At 40.5% G+C, this 20,316-nt stretch overlaps 1 protein-coding gene across 1 annotated transcript; it reads left to right on the forward strand.

Moving 5' to 3' along the window:
- Nucleotides 1-6,107: 6,107 nt before the first annotated feature.
- On the forward strand, nt 6,108-8,828 carry LOC306746562 (G-protein coupled receptor 26-like; the record flags this gene model as incomplete). The annotated part of the gene is made up of 3 exons (XM_079229489.1): nt 6,108-6,778; nt 7,498-7,611; nt 8,567-8,828. The coding sequence occupies 3 exons, from the start codon at nt 6,108-6,110 to the stop codon at nt 8,826-8,828; spliced, it is 1,047 nt and encodes a 348-aa protein (XP_079085615.1).
- Between the last annotated feature and the right edge of the window lie 11,488 nt (nt 8,829-20,316).

Genomic DNA, 20,316 nt, shown 5'->3' on the forward strand with positions numbered 1-20,316 from the left:
CGATATAGTTGTATATACTGCAAAAAAAAGGGACCCACAGAGAGCCCTTGATTTATTTTTACTTAAGTTGGTCAAATGTATTTAACTAGTTAGTGTGCTACTAGTACCTTCACAGACTGCTTTTACTGCATAACATTCCCCCAAGAGATGAAAATGCACAAACATTCTTATAATTTAGCCGTCGCTCCTCTGAGTCCTCAAACTGACGTAATAAAGTATGAATCATGACATAGGATGAGCAGCTTGGCGTGGATGTGAAGCTTACTCTACAGAAGTGAGACGGCTGTCCAAGCACTAAACAAACAAAGAATAATACGAAAAGACAGACTCTGAAGTTGTGCATGAGCCAGTTGGGGCTGTAGCCAAGCGTGTGTTTATTTAGCCCAAGGCCCAAGTCATCTATTGCTAGCACTGCTGTCTGCATCACACATGTACTGTATGCTAGTATTGCTTTACTTTGCTCATGAGGATGTTTCAATAACTAACTTGTTCTTTTGTTATTATTTAAGCAGGGAGTCCTAATGAGGGATCATGATGGTACATGTCAGGACCTTAATGCATGTTTCTGAAGCTGGCTGGTTTTATTCCATTATTATCTGAGACACACACTTCAAATCTATGTGTGTTTCCCTAACTGTTAATTATTGTGGTCATTATTTTCTACAAGGACATAAATCTTAGATAGAATGTCTTCCTTTGACGATATCTGTCAACTCTTAATATACACTAGGGTGACCAGACGTCCTCTTTTTCCCGGACATGTCCTCTTTTCGAGACCTAAAAAATGCGTCCGGCAGGGATTCCAAAAACGTCCGGGATTTTGCCTCGTTGGATATTTGTGTTTCTCTGGGTCTTTCACAAACTAGTTATTACGCCCGTACAAGTTTTGGAAATGGTATCTCCCTTACGTTCCACCTTCTTGCGCAAGCTCTGACTGGAGAGAGAACTGTCATTGGTCGACCGATCTCAGTGTTGCCAGATGCACGATAATTATCCTCCAAATACGACCATTTTGCGCCTTTTGTACGATACTTCGCCACCTAGCATCACTGAGCACCTTGCCACCTCCACTAGTTGCATTGTTTACAACAGCACATGACATCTGCAGCCATGCCGAAACGTAAATGTAAGTTCACGGACAAAAAAATAAATAAATACCCATGGTTTCGCCTCGGCTGTGATGCTACGGAGTGCATGACATGCAGAGCAGGCACTTACGTTCTTAATTCTTAATAAAACATTTTATTTTATTCTTAATAAAATAAAACGTATTCTTAATATGTGGCCACATTAAAAATGTATTATTTATTATTTGTTATCGTTATTGCTTCAATATATGGACAAGACACATTAAAGAAGCACTGGACTAAAAAGATTTGTTTGTTGTTGCACTTTGCAATTTTGTTAAAGTTCAATAAACAGATGTTCATATAGTCATTTGTGTCATTTCATTTGTGACATTTGTATGCATTCACATATATTCATATGCGGCATGTTTATTTGCCGAAAAATGCCTCTGACTACAATTTGTTCTTGAGTGCAGGCTCAAATGATTTGTTCTTAAGAATGTTCTGCGCTCGCTGGCCCATGGAAACTACTCAAATGTCTTCAGGAACCAAGAAACACAGCCTTGCTTTCAACTTGACTACCCTGTATTTTTTGTTTGTTCAAACAGTTTTGAAAAGGCATCAAAAGACAAAACAGGGGAAGAGTTTTCTTCTCTCTTTTGCTACATTTCCAGCACCAGCAGGATGTGCACTGCCTAACCAGCACCAAACTACAGACAGACAAAGTTAACAACTACAGTGGAAGATTGAGCAGGTGGAGGTACAACATTTGTTTCAGGTTTCGATGCAGCCCAAAACAGAGCTGAAGGGAGAGTAAAAATGTCCATATTAACTTTTTATTTCTGACATGTTTGCCACAACAAATTCATAAAGTCATATAATATGTCAGTTTTGTGTTTACAGCTTATTCTGCTGTCACCAAGCAGACAAACAAATCTAATTCAGTCAGAGATTGCATGAAAACCGCCACACAACACCAGGGGAGAAAATGCCCCAAACTGAGCAACCCAGACAGACATTTGCAACTAAGTAAGCACTTGCTAGACAACGCCACAATAAATTAACTTAATTTTTTGGATTCATACCAAATGCAAATGAATAAACCCTTAAAATGAATAGATTAAAATTTCGCAGGATAGTGAACTGAACAGCCAGCAGCACAACATTGCCTGCATGCAGAAGCCATGAACTCCAACATGTAATGCACATCCTAATTTATCTGAACAGCAACAGCAGCAATGCCAAACTGAGAAATAGCAAACAATAATGCAGCCATAGCTTCCTGGCAATGCCAAGCAAACACAACCTGAACTGAGCCATTGTAGTATCAATGAATGAAAGCCCATTAGTAGACTTAGCTGCAAACAGTCTCTTGTTATATTTTTTTTATCATTCATGTAGAATAGTAGGTAGCTGGTAGAGCACTTAAGGTTGAGTCCTTACCGCAGCGGCCCAAGTTCAAGTCCCGCCCATTCAGGGCCCTTTGCTGTCATCATTCCCATCTCTCTCTCCTGCCTTTCCGGCTCTCTCACTATCAAACAAAGCAGAAATTACAAAATTGTATTTGAAAAAAAAGAACAGTGGGGAAATATAGTTCACCAAAGTTTATAAAACAAGAATGCATAATATAAATCACTTCTGGGTTCATTGAGAAGAAAATACATTTGCTGTAAATGTAAATTGTGAAAAAACGTACACGGTTTTGCAAAAGATTATATGTATGGCCATGTGTAGCTGTAACCTTTCACCTCATTAACTCAAAGTCTGCAAGCAAATGAAGTTCAACTTTATCCTATTTAGGGGAGGACTACAGAGAGTTGATGCTTCGTTAAAAGAAAAAAATCATAGTTTCATCGTCTGTTCCTTTACTTTGTGAAAAGGGCAGAAGTGAAAAGCCTCTCTCTCTCTCTCTCTCTCTCTCTCTCTCTGTCTCTCTCTCTCTCTCTGGGGAATTAATTAAAAATCTGCGCAGCCATTATTGGCAATTTTTCATGACTGATAATTTATAAGACAGCTAGACAGCTGAACATGTGACCACTGTTATAACAAATAGACTGGTTTCTCTTATCCTTATAGCCGGACAGAGAAGAGCACTCTTTCAATTAAGCACATAGATCACATCCATGATTTTGGTCCTAAAACTAATCTGAGGCAAATCACTTTTTGCAAATGAGTAATTTTAACTTTCATCCTTACTAGGGCGTCTCATTGAGCATGTTAATTGAAATTTTTAAAAAGCTGAAATGCATGGTCGTCTGTGACAGTGGTAAATGAGTCTATTCTGTATTCAACGAATAGGTGAAAGTAGAAACTATATTACTAATATATTATAAAGGTCATATATCACAGTCTTCTCATAAAAAGCATTAATCTTGTTGTATGTTCTGTTTTGTTTACAGTGTAGATCCCACTACCACAGATCTACAGGATGACAGTGAATCATGTACAGTACGTCTCTCCCATCAGCAGAACGATCTCAGACATGACACCAGACCTGATTCAAATACAAGTTTAGTTTGTTCTCATCTCCTGGAACACTTGATCAGTGGAGAAGATTTAGATTGAGGCAATTCACAGAAAAGTATATTCTTACTACACTGTCCACTGCTTGCTTGAGAATGTGTATACGATGAATGGATGAAAATAATGAACTGTAGTAGCATCAACGGAGCAACATGATGCATTATTATCATCAGAGGTGAAATACATTGATGTACTGTCGGGTTCTTAAGTGCAATATTGACTATACTATGTTATGTTTATGTTACTTCAAATCAGAGAATGTTGTACTTTTTACTCCACTTCATTCTGTTCACAACATAGTTAGACTTTACTTTGGAAAATAAGATTTTTCACACAACATGTATGTTCACTTAGTTTATAAAATATGATTCACTGCTTTAGATATATTTCATTATCTCCATTTGCTGCAACATTAAGATGCTGCTCAGACAGTAAAGCTGCTATAACAGTAATAATAGATATAGTGTTAACATGTGGCGTTTTAGGTGGAAAAGACCTTTTGTTTTCACACAGTTTCACAGGGGTATAATCCCCACTGGGGTTACCTGTTATCAACGTGTTGTTATACTGCTTAGTTCCCCGTGTGTATGTGCTGCCAGTTTGGGTCAGTTAAGCTGTTAGCTTGTTAGCTACTTCTCTCAGTTTCCCCACGTTGTTTTGCTGCTTTCAAGTTTGGAAAACCTCTCGGAAAGATGATGCTTGAGATCCTGAAAGTCTGTTGACCCAGACATTATCCTTCTCTGCTAACGACCGTAATATCCCGCAGCTGGTGGGCGCCGCAATGTTTACTATTGAGCTTATTTGCTCTAAAGGCAACCTTTTAATTGTTTATTCAAAAACATAAGCACGCTGTTCACATCGTGTATGGTGAGCGCAGTTAACGTTACCTTGCTGCCTAGCCAAACCACGGGCCAATGATGACAACAGTATTGACAAACAGCCAATCAAACAGCAGCTGGGCAACAGGTGAAGATGTGCGTGCCTTCCCGCTTTCGTTTTCATCCTTTGAGCATGCGCATTGTTGCTTTACCACATTCAGCACTTTACATTGCAGCATGAGTCTATCCGGATGTAGGTCTACCCAAGTTTAGCAACCCCTGGAACCAAACGCATTCCAAACACCATTTATATATCATTATTTGCAGCCACTGACTAAATATGATAAATAACCGCATGATTTATGCCATGCATTAATCCAAAAGGATATTGATTGATGAATATGTAAGATAATCAGGCATCAGCCCCACATTCTGCTGCCAGCAGGTGGGGCTTTTCCCCATTGCAGGGGGCATTTTTCTGCATTAGCACATTTTGCTCATAATACTTGCTTCAGCTATGCATGTAATGTAAAAATGTTAATGCAGGACTTTAACTGAATACCTCTTCACCGCGGAATAATTTTGACCGTGTGACCCTTATTCTTCTGACCTTTACTTCTGCAGAAATGACAGCAGAATTGGTCATTATTGCCAATTCCTCTGGTGCACATATTGCTGACAAAACACACACACACACACACACACACACACACACACACACACACACACACACACACACACACACACACACACACACACACACACACACACACACTAGCATCCGCATGTTTGCCATGGGCCAAAAACCACAGTATCTGGTCCCTAAGGCCAGAGGCTGTACACACAAAGTGTGCTGTAAACCAGAGGCGGTGGTTTCCTCCTGCTCAACTAATCCTCTGAATATGGTAGTCCAGCAACACCGTGTCCATATAAGGCTTTGAGCACACACTGATGAAGCTCTGTACATTTTTGCTGAGAAATTGTATTATATAAAGTGTTGACGGTGATTGTATAGTCAGACACTGATTTGCGAAATAACAACACATACTAACGAATTACACTGCACGATTTTAATAGGGATGAACTTGATTATGTTATGGTATTACTTGCACGAATCATCTCATTGCCAAAAACTGTGTTCAACGTGATGCGTGTGACATCAGCCTCACACAAACCACGCAATTGTGCGTGGCGCTTCTATTTTTTGCTCTAAGAATCTATTTTTGAACATGGGTGTACCGACGTGCTATAGACTCTGAGAGAGAAGACAATATAAATAGCTACAGAGCCCGAAAGCTTGAAGTACTTTCATGTCCCTTTCAGAGCAGCGTGGCAATGCGCAATTGCGCAGCCAGGAAACCTTGAGCTGTGAGACCAAAGGCAAGAAGGGGGCTCGAAAACTATACTGCATTGCCTGTCGGGGAAAAAAAGCCTCCTGCTGTGACCCCATTCCCATGAAAATGCCTTCCAAATGTTCTAATTATGATCAGGTGAGCATTCTTTCTCTATGACTTCCCTGCGACTTGATCTTGGACGGCTTTGGAGGGACCGCTTCGTTTATTGACATTTGGAAACATCGGGAGGTTAAGCATGGCAATGTATTGGACTCATATATGTTGTGGCAGCAACTCACTATGACAGTGCACATCGGGACGGTGGATGCACTCTTCAACAGTCAGGATATTTCAGGGGAAGCACCATGGACGCAGCGGACATAGTTGCCTCCGTTTTGGTTGTGGGGATTATTATCGTGTCGCTGCTGTCCAACGTTGTGGTCCTGATCTGCTTTCTGTACAACCCGGAGATCCGCAAACAGGTACCCGGTCTTTTTATTCTCAACTTGACGTTTTGCAACCTGTTGCTCAGCGTGTCAAACATGCCACTAACTCTGGTCGGGCTCATCACCACGGGCTACCCCGGAGGCAGCGGCTTCTGCCAATTTGTGGGTTTCCTCGACACTTTTCTCACCACTAACTCCATGCTGAGCATGGCAGCTCTCAGCATCGATAGATGGGTGGCGGTGGTGTTCCCTCTGAGCTACCACTCGAGAATACGGCACCGGGACGCAGTGGTAGCGCTGGCATACACGTGGATCCACTCACTTTGCTTCTCGACAGTGGCCACCTACCGCTCCTGGGTCGGGTACCATCACCTTTACGCATCATGCACTCTCTGCAATGTCAGGGCGAAGGGAGCCGGTACGCAGTTCATCATGTTCACGGTGGCTTTGCACTCTCTTACGTTCCTCCTCACGCTAATCGTGTTATGTGTAACGTACTGGAAAGTGCTGAAAGTTGCCAGGTTTCACTGTAAACGCATCGACGTGATCACCATGCAGACGTTGATGCTGCTTGTGGATATCCACCCCAGGTAAACGATCATAGAGATGCATGCAGTCTACTCCACTTGTCCGTTTGATGCATTTGTATTTCACAGAATTTATTTACATCTGTTCCCTTTCATAAATAGTGACCAACCTATACAAGAGTGTAGAATACCAAAATGATGGTGGTGGATTTAGTTCAGTTGGTCAGACAAATTGAGCAATTTGGAAATGCCACCTTGGATGCTGTGATGCACATTCTTCCATTCTTCCACAATATATTGTGTAGCTATCTGTGAAAAATATATATATATATTTACATTAAATATATTATATATATGTGTCAATAAAATATGTTGGTTAGAGTAATTATTTGCATTACTACACTGTTAAAAAAAATATTGTTATCTATTTTAAACCACACACCGTATACACAAAACTTCTCTCCACTGATGAGGATAGAACTCTGTCAAGCCTGTCTGCGGTCAGTTTACATTATCATGTCTCAATAAGGTCAGAAATGCTTCCATCATTTTTTGTGCATATCTATCATTTGCGATCCATCCTGATTTACACTTTAAATGTCTCTCTATTCACATAATTGGCATAGGCACATGAATCCAACGTAATCCTCAGAGAAAACAGGGCACAGTTCACTGCTTTCTTCTCGTCCATCCCACATGCTTTCTCTGTGGACTGCTTCATTATGGCTGCATGTCTCTGATCATGCCTCCTGGGTAGATAATGGTGCTGTGTGCTTTGGCAGTGTGCGGCAGAAATGCTTGGATGAGCAAAAGCGGAGGCGACAGAGGGCCACCAAAAAGATCAGTACTTTCATCGGCACATTTGTGGTGTGCTTCACCCCACATGTCATTACAAGGTGAGCAGAGATGTAATTCTAATGGTTGTTTTATGTGCTTGTGAGAATGCATGTGTGAGGTATTTAACACCATGTACAGTATCATCCTCCCACAATATTGAAAGGAAATGCTTAACATGCAACGTAAAAGAGATTTAACTACAGCATTTGCCAATGCTTGGCAACACAATCAATTTGAATTATCTTCCTCGTTTAGCCTCATAACAACTCTCCCAGGACTTTCTTTGCCTTACTTTGTTGCTGCTAATGTGCTTCTACTTGCCTTATCTTTTGAATACAGATGGAGATAATTATTTTCAATGCTTTCTTGTTATCTGGTAATGTTTTTAACTGCTTTCTTTTCATAATGTCATAGCTCACTGGTTCTACACTCATTTCTCATTCTTGTTACTGCGTTTCCACAGATGAGAGGGAGAGAGGCAGGGAAAGAGGGAGATAGCCAATGAGTCAGTGATGGTATCACTGCCTCTCATTAGTATTAGCCCCAGTATTAGTGGTGGCACCCTGTCAGAAGCTGTTAATATTGTGGTATGGAAATAGAAAAGAAGCACATTAGGAGCGATATGGTCGTGAGACATGTTCTATGAAGGAGATCATGCCAATTAAGACGGACAGACAGACAGATTGAAGAAAAAACAATTCTCCTGTTGGTTTTGGCACATGTCCTATTACATTTAATTTAATAGGGAATAATATGTGTCATGCACATTATTTTAACCAGAGAGAAGTCTGGAAGCTGCAAAACTGACACCCATCAGTTCACATTCCCCAACACAATGGTGGCATTTCAGTGAAGTGAAATTATGACATTTTGTCAATTTTACAGCACCAGGGGAGGGTCATTTGCTTTAAATGTCTTCCACTCCACTAACTCTGATCTAAGATATTGGCTTGCGTCTTGCTTATGGATACTGTGTGACCTTTTTTCTTCTTCTTTTGTCTTTATTTGAGGTAGAATTGTAGAGCTCTTCTTCCCAGGGCCCATAAGCCCTCACTGGGGAGTGCTGTCCAAATGTTTGGCCTACAGCAAGGCAGCAAGTGACCCGTTTGTCTACTCGCTTCTGCGTCACCAGTACAGGAAGACCTGCAACCTTCTGGCTAACAAAGTCCTCAAGAGAAGTCCACTCAACTCCTCCTCCCTCAGGATGGAGAACAGCGCAGCGAGGAGCGACAACAACTCCAACACAACCAACAACATCCGACAGACCTCTGCGTGACAGTGTAACATCAGAGTGAACTGTTAACGTAATTATTGTTGAAGGACAAGGCTGGCAATATCCTCTATTTTTCTTATTTTTAGCAAATCCCATGAAAAGACTAAAACCGACCAGACAACTTTCCCATCCTGTGTGTGGCCAAGATCATGCATTCTATACTGAGGAGACAAGTCTTTAAAATAGGTCACAAATATATACATATATATATTTTAAAAAAGGCCAATGAATTTTCTTAACCAGGTGATCACTGCCGTTTTTTTGCAACTGTTCCTGAAGAACTGAAGTAAAATGTGTTTACAGTGTAATACTTTCTGTCGCAGATTTGGTACACTAGCAAATATTTACAGCAGCAGGACTGCATACAGATATCAATGTAAAATAAACGACACCGCCCATGTAATGAAGGAACATGTCACAGTGTGGCTCACATATGTATTTTTAATAGTTGTTGGACAATGATGGAGGTCTAAAACCCAGAGGAATAATCAGTATAACACCTTGGCTACACAGGAAATAATAATCAGTATAACACATTGGCTACACAGGAAATAATAATCAGTATGATCAATTCATTGTAGAAAATATAGAATATCCTATAAAGAAGAATAGGCCGACCACTTTTGTAGGTTGTGTGTGTAGATTGTAATGGCATTAAGCATTTTAATGCAAAAGTAATACCGCCTTTGTGACAGTTTCTAATGAGCTTTTTTCGTAGCATTCTGGTGTGTCAAATAGCCTGTATAACATGGAAAGCAACATTATGGTGACTAATTTGTCAATTGTGTCATTAAAGGCACACACTACAACCCGAATGTAAACAGGAGTGTAGACCCACCTCCAAACTACAGCAGGAGCCAGTTATCATTCCAAAATAAATGTGCAGGTCTTATATGTGGAATAACACTATAGACAACATCTAAATCTAGAGTATTAACGTTCTTTAATGTTGTTAAAGGTTTGGCCAAATCGGTCTAATGTATTACCTCAAGTCAGTATAGTTGTACATTACATACATGGTGTACATTTTGTTTAAATGCTAGATGATTCTTTGGCTAGATAAAGTAATATATATGTTGGAGGGATAATATAAAATAGATAAGCATTTTGACAGTACTTGTTGTGTGCGCCGCACTGATGGTTTAATTGAAATGACTGTATGTTGTAGCTGTGAGTTCTGAAGTGCCTTTTAGACTATGAGCTCGCTGACTTAATCCAAACGCAACAGAAGAAACCTTCACATTCTGTCATTTTCTTGATATTCTGTGCTGTGGTCAAGTGTGATGATGGAGCCCGTGATGCAGTTTGGTCACATTGTAAGAAAGTTTTAAGTGATGTTATTTGTGGAATACCGCCACGTTGTATTGTTGCATTGAGGGAAAACAGGGTGAAATGTTATAAAATGTGGTAGCAGCTATTCAGTGATGTGTAATTAACATTTCAGTTCACGCCGTGTGAGCGGCTGTGTGACGTTTGGTTGTAAAAAATGATTCATTTTGACAGCGCTGGCAAGTCAGGGTGTTGAGATTTTACTTCATTGTGACAGTATGAAGACGTTTAAAAGCTTAAAAACTATTTATTTTTGTCAAAACCGTGTCAGATTTTTCGCTAAATACAATTATGAATATTGCAATAAATGCTGTGCATTTTGACATTTTAAAACCTCACAAGTTTCTTCTAATAGAACATTTATTAATGTCTTCATTGCTGTACGACCTGAATAGACATCTAAGCTCATTTTTAACAATGCTTTACCAAAAGACAAGTCTGCCAAATCTTAACACCTTTATTCTCCCACGCTGATTAAGTCAAGGAGAAGGAATAATTCATTTGAAATATAATTTAAGATGTGTTCCACCCACCACTGCTGCTGTTGATGTGGCAGCAGAACAAAGACTTTTTACAAAAGCTTTGGGGCTGTGAGTTAAAGGCTTTTTTTTAATTGTAGAACTGCTATAGGGAGTGGGAAAAGAAGAAAAGCAGCCAAGAAAAAGAGAGGGCAGCAGGCATTACCTCACCAAGTCCATGCAACTGTGACAGTACAAAAAAATACAGGGAATCTGCATCTTCCATCCACCTCCTCTTCATCATAAACCAAATTTAAATCATCTATCATTCAAAACCTCTCTGGTTGACCTCCATTTAACAGCTTTAATAACAAGTGCCTGCAACAAAGTGTGTACAATCATTACACATACGACATCTGTCCCGGGACCTCACATCAGATTAGGAAAAACTTCCAAAAAAAGGAAGAAACCTTCAGGAGAGCAACAGAGGAGGATCCCTCTCACCGGATGGACAGAAACAATAGATGTCATGTGTACAGAATGAACAACGTAACATGAATATGACAGAAATGATTCATATAGGGAGTAGTAGGCATGGACCATGACTCGTCGCCCATCCAAGCTGCCTCCACCAAGGGGGGCAAAAGCTACATTCATCATATCATTGTATTCAATGGTGCTCCCCAATCTAGGGCAATTGCTGGAGAGTATTTAGAGAGTTTGGAAGGATCCCCAGTCTCTAATCTCCTTTGGAGACTTAGTGAGTGGGTGAGAGGCAGACACCAACCTGCCAAACACAAAACACTGCACGTAGAACTTGTGATTAAGCCACAGCAGGAAGTACAAGAAAGCAGAGGAGGAAGGAAGACGAATGCACTGGCTGACTTCACACAACCCGATGTGAGGGCAAGAGTGGTTTTCCCTGACGCATAAAGTAAAGGTTGTCCCTGTAAGACCTCATCACATTTACTGAGGGGATTCCATCACGTCACTTAAATGACATGCCATGCTGCCACACAGTCACAGTGCAGCCACCGTCTCTACATCTGACTTCATTGTGCAAGCTATACCAATTGCTTCTATCCAATACAGGTTTTTTAGGCCAAACAGGAAGTTACATAGCATGTCATGAAGGAGGCAGCTGTGTAAAGTTCAGACCGTAGACCACACTTGATAGACACACAAAAACACCCTGGCTTGAACAATACAAATAACAACATGTGCATAATAACTTTCCTAAGTAATTACAAATTAGGAAGAAAAGAAAATCAGATATGAATTTGTATTTGTTTTAACTGTCATCAAAGAAGGGGCTGTCAAATTGTCCAGAACATCCAGAGTAACTTGAGTACCCATGAACAGCAACTTCTTTTAATCAGTACTGAACTGCATCAGTGATGACTCATCCACAACTCACTGACATAATTTACCTCATTGATCTTTTTTAAATTTCTTTATGCTATCAAAAGATGGCATAAAGAAGGCAACAAGGCGGATCACTGTGCGCTCACTCAGGTTTGCTCATTAATCATACTATAACATGTGTCACACATCAGCTGGTGTTCAAACATCGGCAGCCAAAACATGAAGTAATAATAAATACTGTAAATGCATTATTGTTTCATTTACTATCAGTCTTTTTGTTTCCTTCGCCCTCAACCTCTGACAGGCTTGCCCATATAGCTATCGGACTGGCTCCAGCCATTTAATGTGAGTCATGGAAATGTTGGACCCAGAAGTCACGGTATTCCCGATCCCTTGAGCAAACAGCCTGCCCTGCTTACGGGACAAATAATAAAAGACCATCTATTTCTATCCAGGAATGCTGCATTTGTTTTCGCTGTAGGTTGTAAAAAATGCATTTGAAGCAGTGTTTAAAAACAAAACCTCTATAATACAGTGTTGAGGACATGCAAGGACTTCAGAGAAACAAACCTTATAGCACAATCGTGTCAATTAGAATAGGAGATATTGCCGTGCAACTGAAGTCATGAAGATCAACACCACCAGATTCAGAGGGTAATCCAACATATGGTCAAGGTAGGCTCTACGGGTCTATATAGGGACAGCACAAATTGTTTGTATTAAATTACATTGTAATCCATCCAATACTTGTTGAGACATTTTACTCTGAGACACAAATGTCAACCTGCTGATTATATGAGAGGATGGATCACCAAAGTAATTAGGATTTATCCTCTGGGTACCATGGATATCTGCAGAAGATTGATTGGCTATCCACTCAATAGCTATTGAGATAATTCTTTAAAAAAAAAGAAGGAAATCAACCTCATTGTGGTGGTAAGTCAGTAGGGACCACGAATGTCTGTACAAAGTTAAGTCCATTATTGTTTAGATATTTCCATCTGACACTGCCATCCAAATACCCACAGCTAAAAGGTTACAAATCTAAACTATTACGAGGGATTTTGATGAACTGGGTTAAAAAATGAATTGTCATATTTTATTTATTTAAGTAAATGTAAGTTGCTTTGGACCAAAGCATCTGCCAAATAAACGTCTTGATTTTACAGATATGTCAGTGAAAGAAAAACTGAAATAATCACAGACACTTTTGTTAGACATTCCCATGCTCTATACAAGCACCAATCAAAATGGGCTGAACTTGTCCTTTGCAATAATAGATAATCGCCTGGCAGCACTCTAAGTGCATTTAAAGGCACTTAATAACTTAATCCTATCTGGCCTTTACATGAACACATTAGACCAGTGTCCAGCTATACGATCTATAAGATCCACCGGTTCAGCAATTGCTTCAAGATAATTATCAGAAGGGTTGACATGAGTGTATTGAAATTACATGCACATGTACATATATGTACAATATGAGCAAGATGTCTCCTTCAAATGTAATCTGTTTTGTCAGTACATTTCTGATTTTGATGCAAGAGAAAATGACAGTGAAAAAAGGCTTAGACACAGATGTACAATAACGATTATTCTATATGATGGCACTTTACATACACAAATTACACAAACACAGAGTCCCTGCTCCTGCAGCTGCATCATATCTTTCAGTTGATGCAGAAACTCTGCTGCTCCTTATATCTCAAGTTACATCCACAGCCGAGCAATGCTGCTCTGCATCAAACAACAGCAGAACTCCAGACGAGGGAATTCAGCACTGCTTAAAAATAGATCAAAAGATAAAAAATGCTCCATATGTTGTTAGTTCATTCCTAAACAAAACACAAGACAAGACAGCCAACAAGATGTAAACATGAGGCCTTTATTTGTATGTCAAGTGAATCGATGTGCATTCAAATGTTTGCTAGGAGTGTGATGAGTGCTTTTTGAAGAATACTCAAGATTACTCAGCGATTTACTGGACATCCATATTAACTTGGTCAAATGTGAATGAAGTTAGATTTTTTATTGAACTGCAATTAATGAGTGTATGACGTATGTGGATTCAGTCCTCAGAGTGGTTTATGTTGACGGCAGAAATAATCGGTTGTAGCATGATAAATACAGAGGGAAGGATACATGCATTATAATATGGTACAGTAAAATGTTAAATAATTCTTCTCCGTAAAACACAATCTATTTGTTTTTAAATTACTTCTTAAAAAAAATATTCACTTTTGATCTAAGCCACAACTACATGTTATATGAAATGGGCTGAGGAAGTAGAATACATCAGCTGCATCTGAACACCTTTCAATCAAATGGATACGAAGTGCCACAAATGCTGTCTTGTCTTCATGTCTCAAGTTAGCATGCTGTCCATGTTTACCAGTACGGCCCAGTACCGTAAAATGCGGGTTATAAGGCGCACCCTTTTATACCGCTGCTGCTGCTACCGCTGCTGCTGCTACCTACCGCTGCTGCTGCTACCGCTGCTGCTGCTACCTACCGCTGCTGCTGCTACCTACCGCTGCTGCTGCTACCTACCGCTGCTGCTGCTACCGCTGCTGCTGCTGCTGCTACCTACCGCTGCTGCTGCTACAGCTGCTGCTGCTACCGCTGCTGCTACCTACCGCTGCTGCTGCTATCTACCGCTGCTGCTGCTACCGCTGCTGCTGCTACCTACCGCTGCTGCTGCTACCGCTGCTGCTGCTACCGCTGCTGCTGCTACCGCTGCTGCTACCTACCGCTGCTGCTGCTACCTACCGCTGCTGCTGCTGCCGCTGCTGCTGCTACCTACCGCTGCTGCTACCTACCGCTGCTGCTGCTGCTACCGCTGCTGCTGCTACCGCTGCTGCTGCTACTGCCCTTGTCGGGCAGCCACAATAATAGGTGTGGTAGCTAGCGCTCGCCCCTGCCTCTCCCACCTCCACTCGCTAGTGGTGGTGGGAAAGGCATGGGTTCCCTCGCCGTCAGAGCGTGGTGGCATCGTTGGTGGGTGCCGGCAGAGAGCCAAGCCGGGTTGCGGGGTGAGAGGCGCAGCGGTGCGGGGAGGACAGCAGGGAGCTTGGCTGCTGCTGCTGCTGCTGAGAGGACCCTGTTTTACAGTGAGATCACTCGTGAAGGGGATTTGGGAATATTTCATGTGAATTTAGTACCGCATGTCCCTGCAACTGCTGCTAAATTTAGAATCGGGAAAACACACTCTCGATATTTAAACCGCACGGGTCAAAGTTGAGAAAAAAAAAGTAGCCCAAATTTTACGGTATACGAGGCACATATTCAGACAACCGCTTTCTACTTCATTGATAGAGCGTTGCACGCAGACTTCCAACTTACTAAAATGCCATGAACTTGTCTCCACAGTGTTTCAATATGAATTAAATCCATTTATTTCGGCCAACATACATTTGCCGTTTTAAAGTACATGGCTTTAAGTGTCACTCTCAGGCAATAATTGGATAGTGCTACAGGTTATATGAAACCTATTTTCACTCTTCTATCTATTCACAGTCACTTTACATCATATACACACACACACACACACACACACACACAGTTGTACCTTTACCATGTGGCATTTTGCTATAAAACCCTTTGATAACCTCAGGCTGATGTTATTAAATGCATTTGACAGGTGATCCCACCTTTCTCATTTCGCTCCTGTCAGCTGCAGTGATAGCTGTGTGTGATAAAAATGTGCCAAAAAAACTCACTGTGACACGAGGTACCATTAGAAATCCCATCAGACAATAATTGAGACCAAAGAGGGGCACGTCTAAACTGACACAGAGACGACCTATCCTTTTTTAAAGGTGTGTTAGAGTTCAGAGAAAGTAAAAGCTAAAGCAGAAGTAATCACGCAGGGTTGTGTTATATTTGTACAGATAGCATTCGCAGTTGCATGCCCTGGGAGAAAAAAAATAAAATATGTTCTCATGCTGAGTGGCACATTGTGGTGAGCAGACTGTGACGTTCAAATGCAACCGGATGTGAGAGTAGCTCAGTTACCATATATGTCCCTTTCCAGGTCCGTTCCACTCCAGTCAATGCCCTCAACCACAGAGGAAATCTGAAAGAGAAATCTGAGGAGGAGCCATTATAAGGGACAGAGAAAACCCAATGGGAAGGGATTGGTAATCTATCAACAGGATAGAGAACAAAACAGATCCACGCAATTATTCTTTCACAGCCAGCTAAGAACCCATGGCTTAGGGAAAATCCATCACACCATATCATTATGAGAGACCTCAGCCGTGAAAAGATCGGAGACAATGGAGCCACTTTCTGTAGATCGGAGGATGGACATGAAAAAGCCGTTCTCACAGAAGGTCAAATAAACATGCAGGCTCGTGTCCTGTGAAAGGGAGAATTACTGTCAAGTGAAAACACTTGATAACAATAATGAAAGGGAGACTTGGGATTGCAGATTACTTTCTTGTAAAAAAGTAGACAAAAAAAGGATTTGAATTATCTAACGAGAAAGGGGAACGATCCAATGAATGCATGGGTGTCCTGAGTGCTCCAGTTTCCTCCCACCACTCCAAATACATGTAGCTCAGGTGAACTAGAATCTGAAGGTGTGATTGCTGTGTCTATGTGTCAGCTTTACGTGACTGCCAACGTGTTCGGAGTATACGCTGCCTCTCGCCCAGTTTAAAAATGGGATAGGCACCAGGATAAGTGGGCAAGATAGTCTTCTTTTTTTTTAGCACTGGTCGATATTTTCAAACTTGAAGGTGGTACAATACATCAGCTGCATCTGAACACCTTGTTTTCAAACTTAAAAACATCATCAAGTGCTAAAAAAAACGTGTCCAAAGCTTTAGTACTACTTTTAGTTTGATATGCTGTTTTTGGTGCATCGTTCTATACACGTTAAGTCATGCTAGCAGCATGGCTCTATGGATGGCAACGTTGGTCCAGACTGGAATACGGCAGCAATTGTTGGATGGGATTATAGACAATTTGGCAGCAATTTCCATGGTACACCAAAGACTAATTTTAATGAGTCTCCGAATTTTCCTCCAGCACCACGATGAGGTTGTGATTGGAATGAATCAGCAAAAGTTACAACATTTGGGACAGTCATTATAATGCCAAGATATGAAGCTAAGATGGCAACGTGCTACACCTTTTATTTGCTATGCAAATGACAGTGTAATTCAAAACAGTAGTGGAAATACTAGGTTATGGAGTACTAATGGTGTGTGTAGCTGTGCAAACTCTCTGGACCAAGCGCATCCAAGTATCCTCGGAACCGGATGCTGCAGAGGCTCGACCGGGGAGCTGGGCTCCGGAGGCTCTGGCTGCTTCCGGGTAGCTGGGCTCTGGCTGGGATTCCAGAGGCTCTGGAATACCAGCGCGGTGTTGACCGCTATCACTACAGCAGGTGAGTGTGATAGAGCTGACGACATATGACCAACAGGTGTAAAGAATAGGCTGAGATGAATGTGCCAAACAGGTGAACAGAATGGCAGAAGAAAATGGAAGCTGAACTGTGACATGCAGAGTGATTGACAGACAGAAAAGTACTGTCCTGAGTTGCTGTTGTTTCAGGGCCATACCACTTTTGCTGTGTGTGTGTGTGTGTGTGTGTGTGTGTGTGTGTGTGTGTGTGTGTGTGTGTGTGTGTGTGTGTGTGTGTGTTTTATCTGCACCGGATGGTACGGGAGACTTTCCCATAAACTTAAAAACAAAATGCATATTGTTATCAGATACAGGTTCAATGCTCCTACGAGGACACATATTTGACTAGTAAAAATGAAGCAGGAGCAGACCCACTGAAGATAAAATTACACAACTGAAATGTTGAAATAAAATATAAATGTAACACAATAGCAAGCACTATGTCATGTAGTTTTCCTCATGTCCAAAATGAAAAAGCAAGAAGCTAATTATTCTATACTGGGATCTCCTTATGGAACAGCATGCTCCTGCATATTAATCAAAGCCAAACAAAGGCAATTCAAATCTATAGGCGGATATTTGAGTGTTGATGGTTCATGTTTAATGGAGGGTGTTTGAATCATGGATGTGTATGTTGAAATTTGTTTGTCTCCATTAATTTCTGTTTTAATGCATTGTGCTAGAACCGAATGCATGTGCATCATGCAAACATATCTGTGTTCTCTATTGTATTTCTTGCTTGGTTATTCTGTAACCCTATTTTTTTTCATATTTAGCACAATGATTTAAGATTTAGATCAGTGGACTGGAACTTTTTTGGAGGTATCATAATATGACTGATTAAATCCAAACAAGAGACTACTTTCAGTTACTATTCAGCCCGCTAAAGAAGGCAAATGTCTTCTGTCCGTTCTTGAGTGACACATTAACACATACCTCATCCACCTATAATTAGATCTTCCAGAGTCACACGCTTCTGTGCTTTCGTGAACGTCACAATTTCATCTCTGTGCATACAGCGCAGCATGTGTCTTTGTAAATGCTAATTCACAAAAAGGTTGAATTTCTCAGTTCAGTTGTTACGAGTTTCATCAAGAGGGAAAACTTGAAGACTGAATAACACTTTAGATGTGAGCTAATAGTGAATTGCCATTTCCTACAACATCCCAGGAAATGTTAAGCTGCATTTGAGGGAATGAGGAAATGTGTCTAAAAAGTAAAAGGTTAATCAAAAAGGCACAGTGTCTTGGGTTTTAACATTTCAAATAATGGAACAAGTAGATACAGAATATAATTGTGACGCTTTCATACAGTGAGTAAAAGTTTGTATTCCTCATAATTTAGAATATTTGAATTCAGGAGTTTAACTGAATGTAAAAACAATGTATGTGCTCTTGTATACATTCAACTAAATTTAAATACAGACATATATCCTTTTATTTATGCCATCAAGATGTTGTTGTAAAAAGATCCTGTTATTTCTGTATTAATTGTATACATTTTTGTTATTGTTTTTTTACTGGTGTTTATTATATAAAACGTAACAAACTAAGTAAAAACCTGTATGTGTAGACATGTGTGGTCTTTGCACATACTAATTCATAGAGTAGCGTGTATTTCTTTGTTGAAAAAATCATCACAAAAATGTTGCCTTTCTCCATTTTACCAGGATGAAATAAACAGAGTCCCAGTGGGCCTCTCTATTGTATTGTTCAAATGAGATAGCAGGATGAGTTTCCTTTCACTGGAATTGAAGTCATAGCACAGTTCAACCATGACTGATTGGCTCTGCTCAGGCCCAGTACTACACAGAGATGTATCTCTTTCATTCTTTTACTCGGTTTGTCTCCGCGAGGGTGTAACTGAACATGTCGCCTTTAGATGTAGCTGGCCGTTGTTGCTGCTGATGGGTGGCCACGAGGAAACACAGACATTACATACAGTAATGACATGTGCTGCAGCTCATTCAACAGAGGTTAGACGTCTGTGCTCTGTGTAAGTCAACGATTCAAATTCTGGTTTCACATTTCTGATTCTCGCCGTTCATTTTCGATCCTTTGGATGTAATATTTATATTGGGTGTAATATTTTGCCCTTTGAGCATACAGTTTTTCCCATTTGTTGCCCGACATCTAAAAAATACTTTGTAACTTGTTCTAGTTTTTATTCAGTTTATGTGTGGAGAATTTCCAGTTTTTTTATGACACAGAAAGAAAGTTTTCTGAATTGTGGATCATTTAGTACATACACTATCTCCAATTCACTCCGACAATGAATCGCCACCTTAATAGAAGCCTTCTGACAAAAATGTAACAACAAGTTCTAATCAACATATTCAAAAATTACCATATGAATCTGAAAATGTTGGCGGCGTTACAATTATGAGAATGATTCAGTATTAGGTCTGATTCTCTGTATGATTAGAGTAGGCATGGACCGTCCTATAATTGGATTAATTGGGCTGAGTACTATCTGAATCATAGTGCCAGATGTCTGCAATTTGCTGTTCAGTACAGCTGACAACTAACTAGTAGATGCTTGATACAGTTTAATGTGCTGGCCTCAAACTACATGTTTTGCACACTGTCAATATGGTTGGTTTTAATCACTTCTTAGTTGTATATCATCGTCACCAGTGATGTCATTTTTGTCCTGCTGATCAAAGCCAAGCTTTAATTCTGTACCAGCCAACATCAACTAAACTTTTAAAACTTTTAAAACTCTTGTTACTTACCATTTTCATTAAAGAATAAATGGTTAACAGAGGACAGTGATAAACACACACAAAACTAACGGGAACATTGAGATGCACAAGTTAAATGGACAACAGCATGTTTTGTTCCTACTACCTGTTCCGTATAAAACATATTTTCTAGTTAAGTGCAGACATTTGCGGTTGGGATGGAAAGATCTGCTGATAAGTGGGT

Source organism: Taurulus bubalis, assembly GCF_910589615.1.
Source record: "Taurulus bubalis genome assembly, chromosome: 14".
Taxonomy (NCBI): domain Eukaryota; kingdom Metazoa; phylum Chordata; class Actinopteri; order Perciformes; family Cottidae; genus Taurulus; species Taurulus bubalis.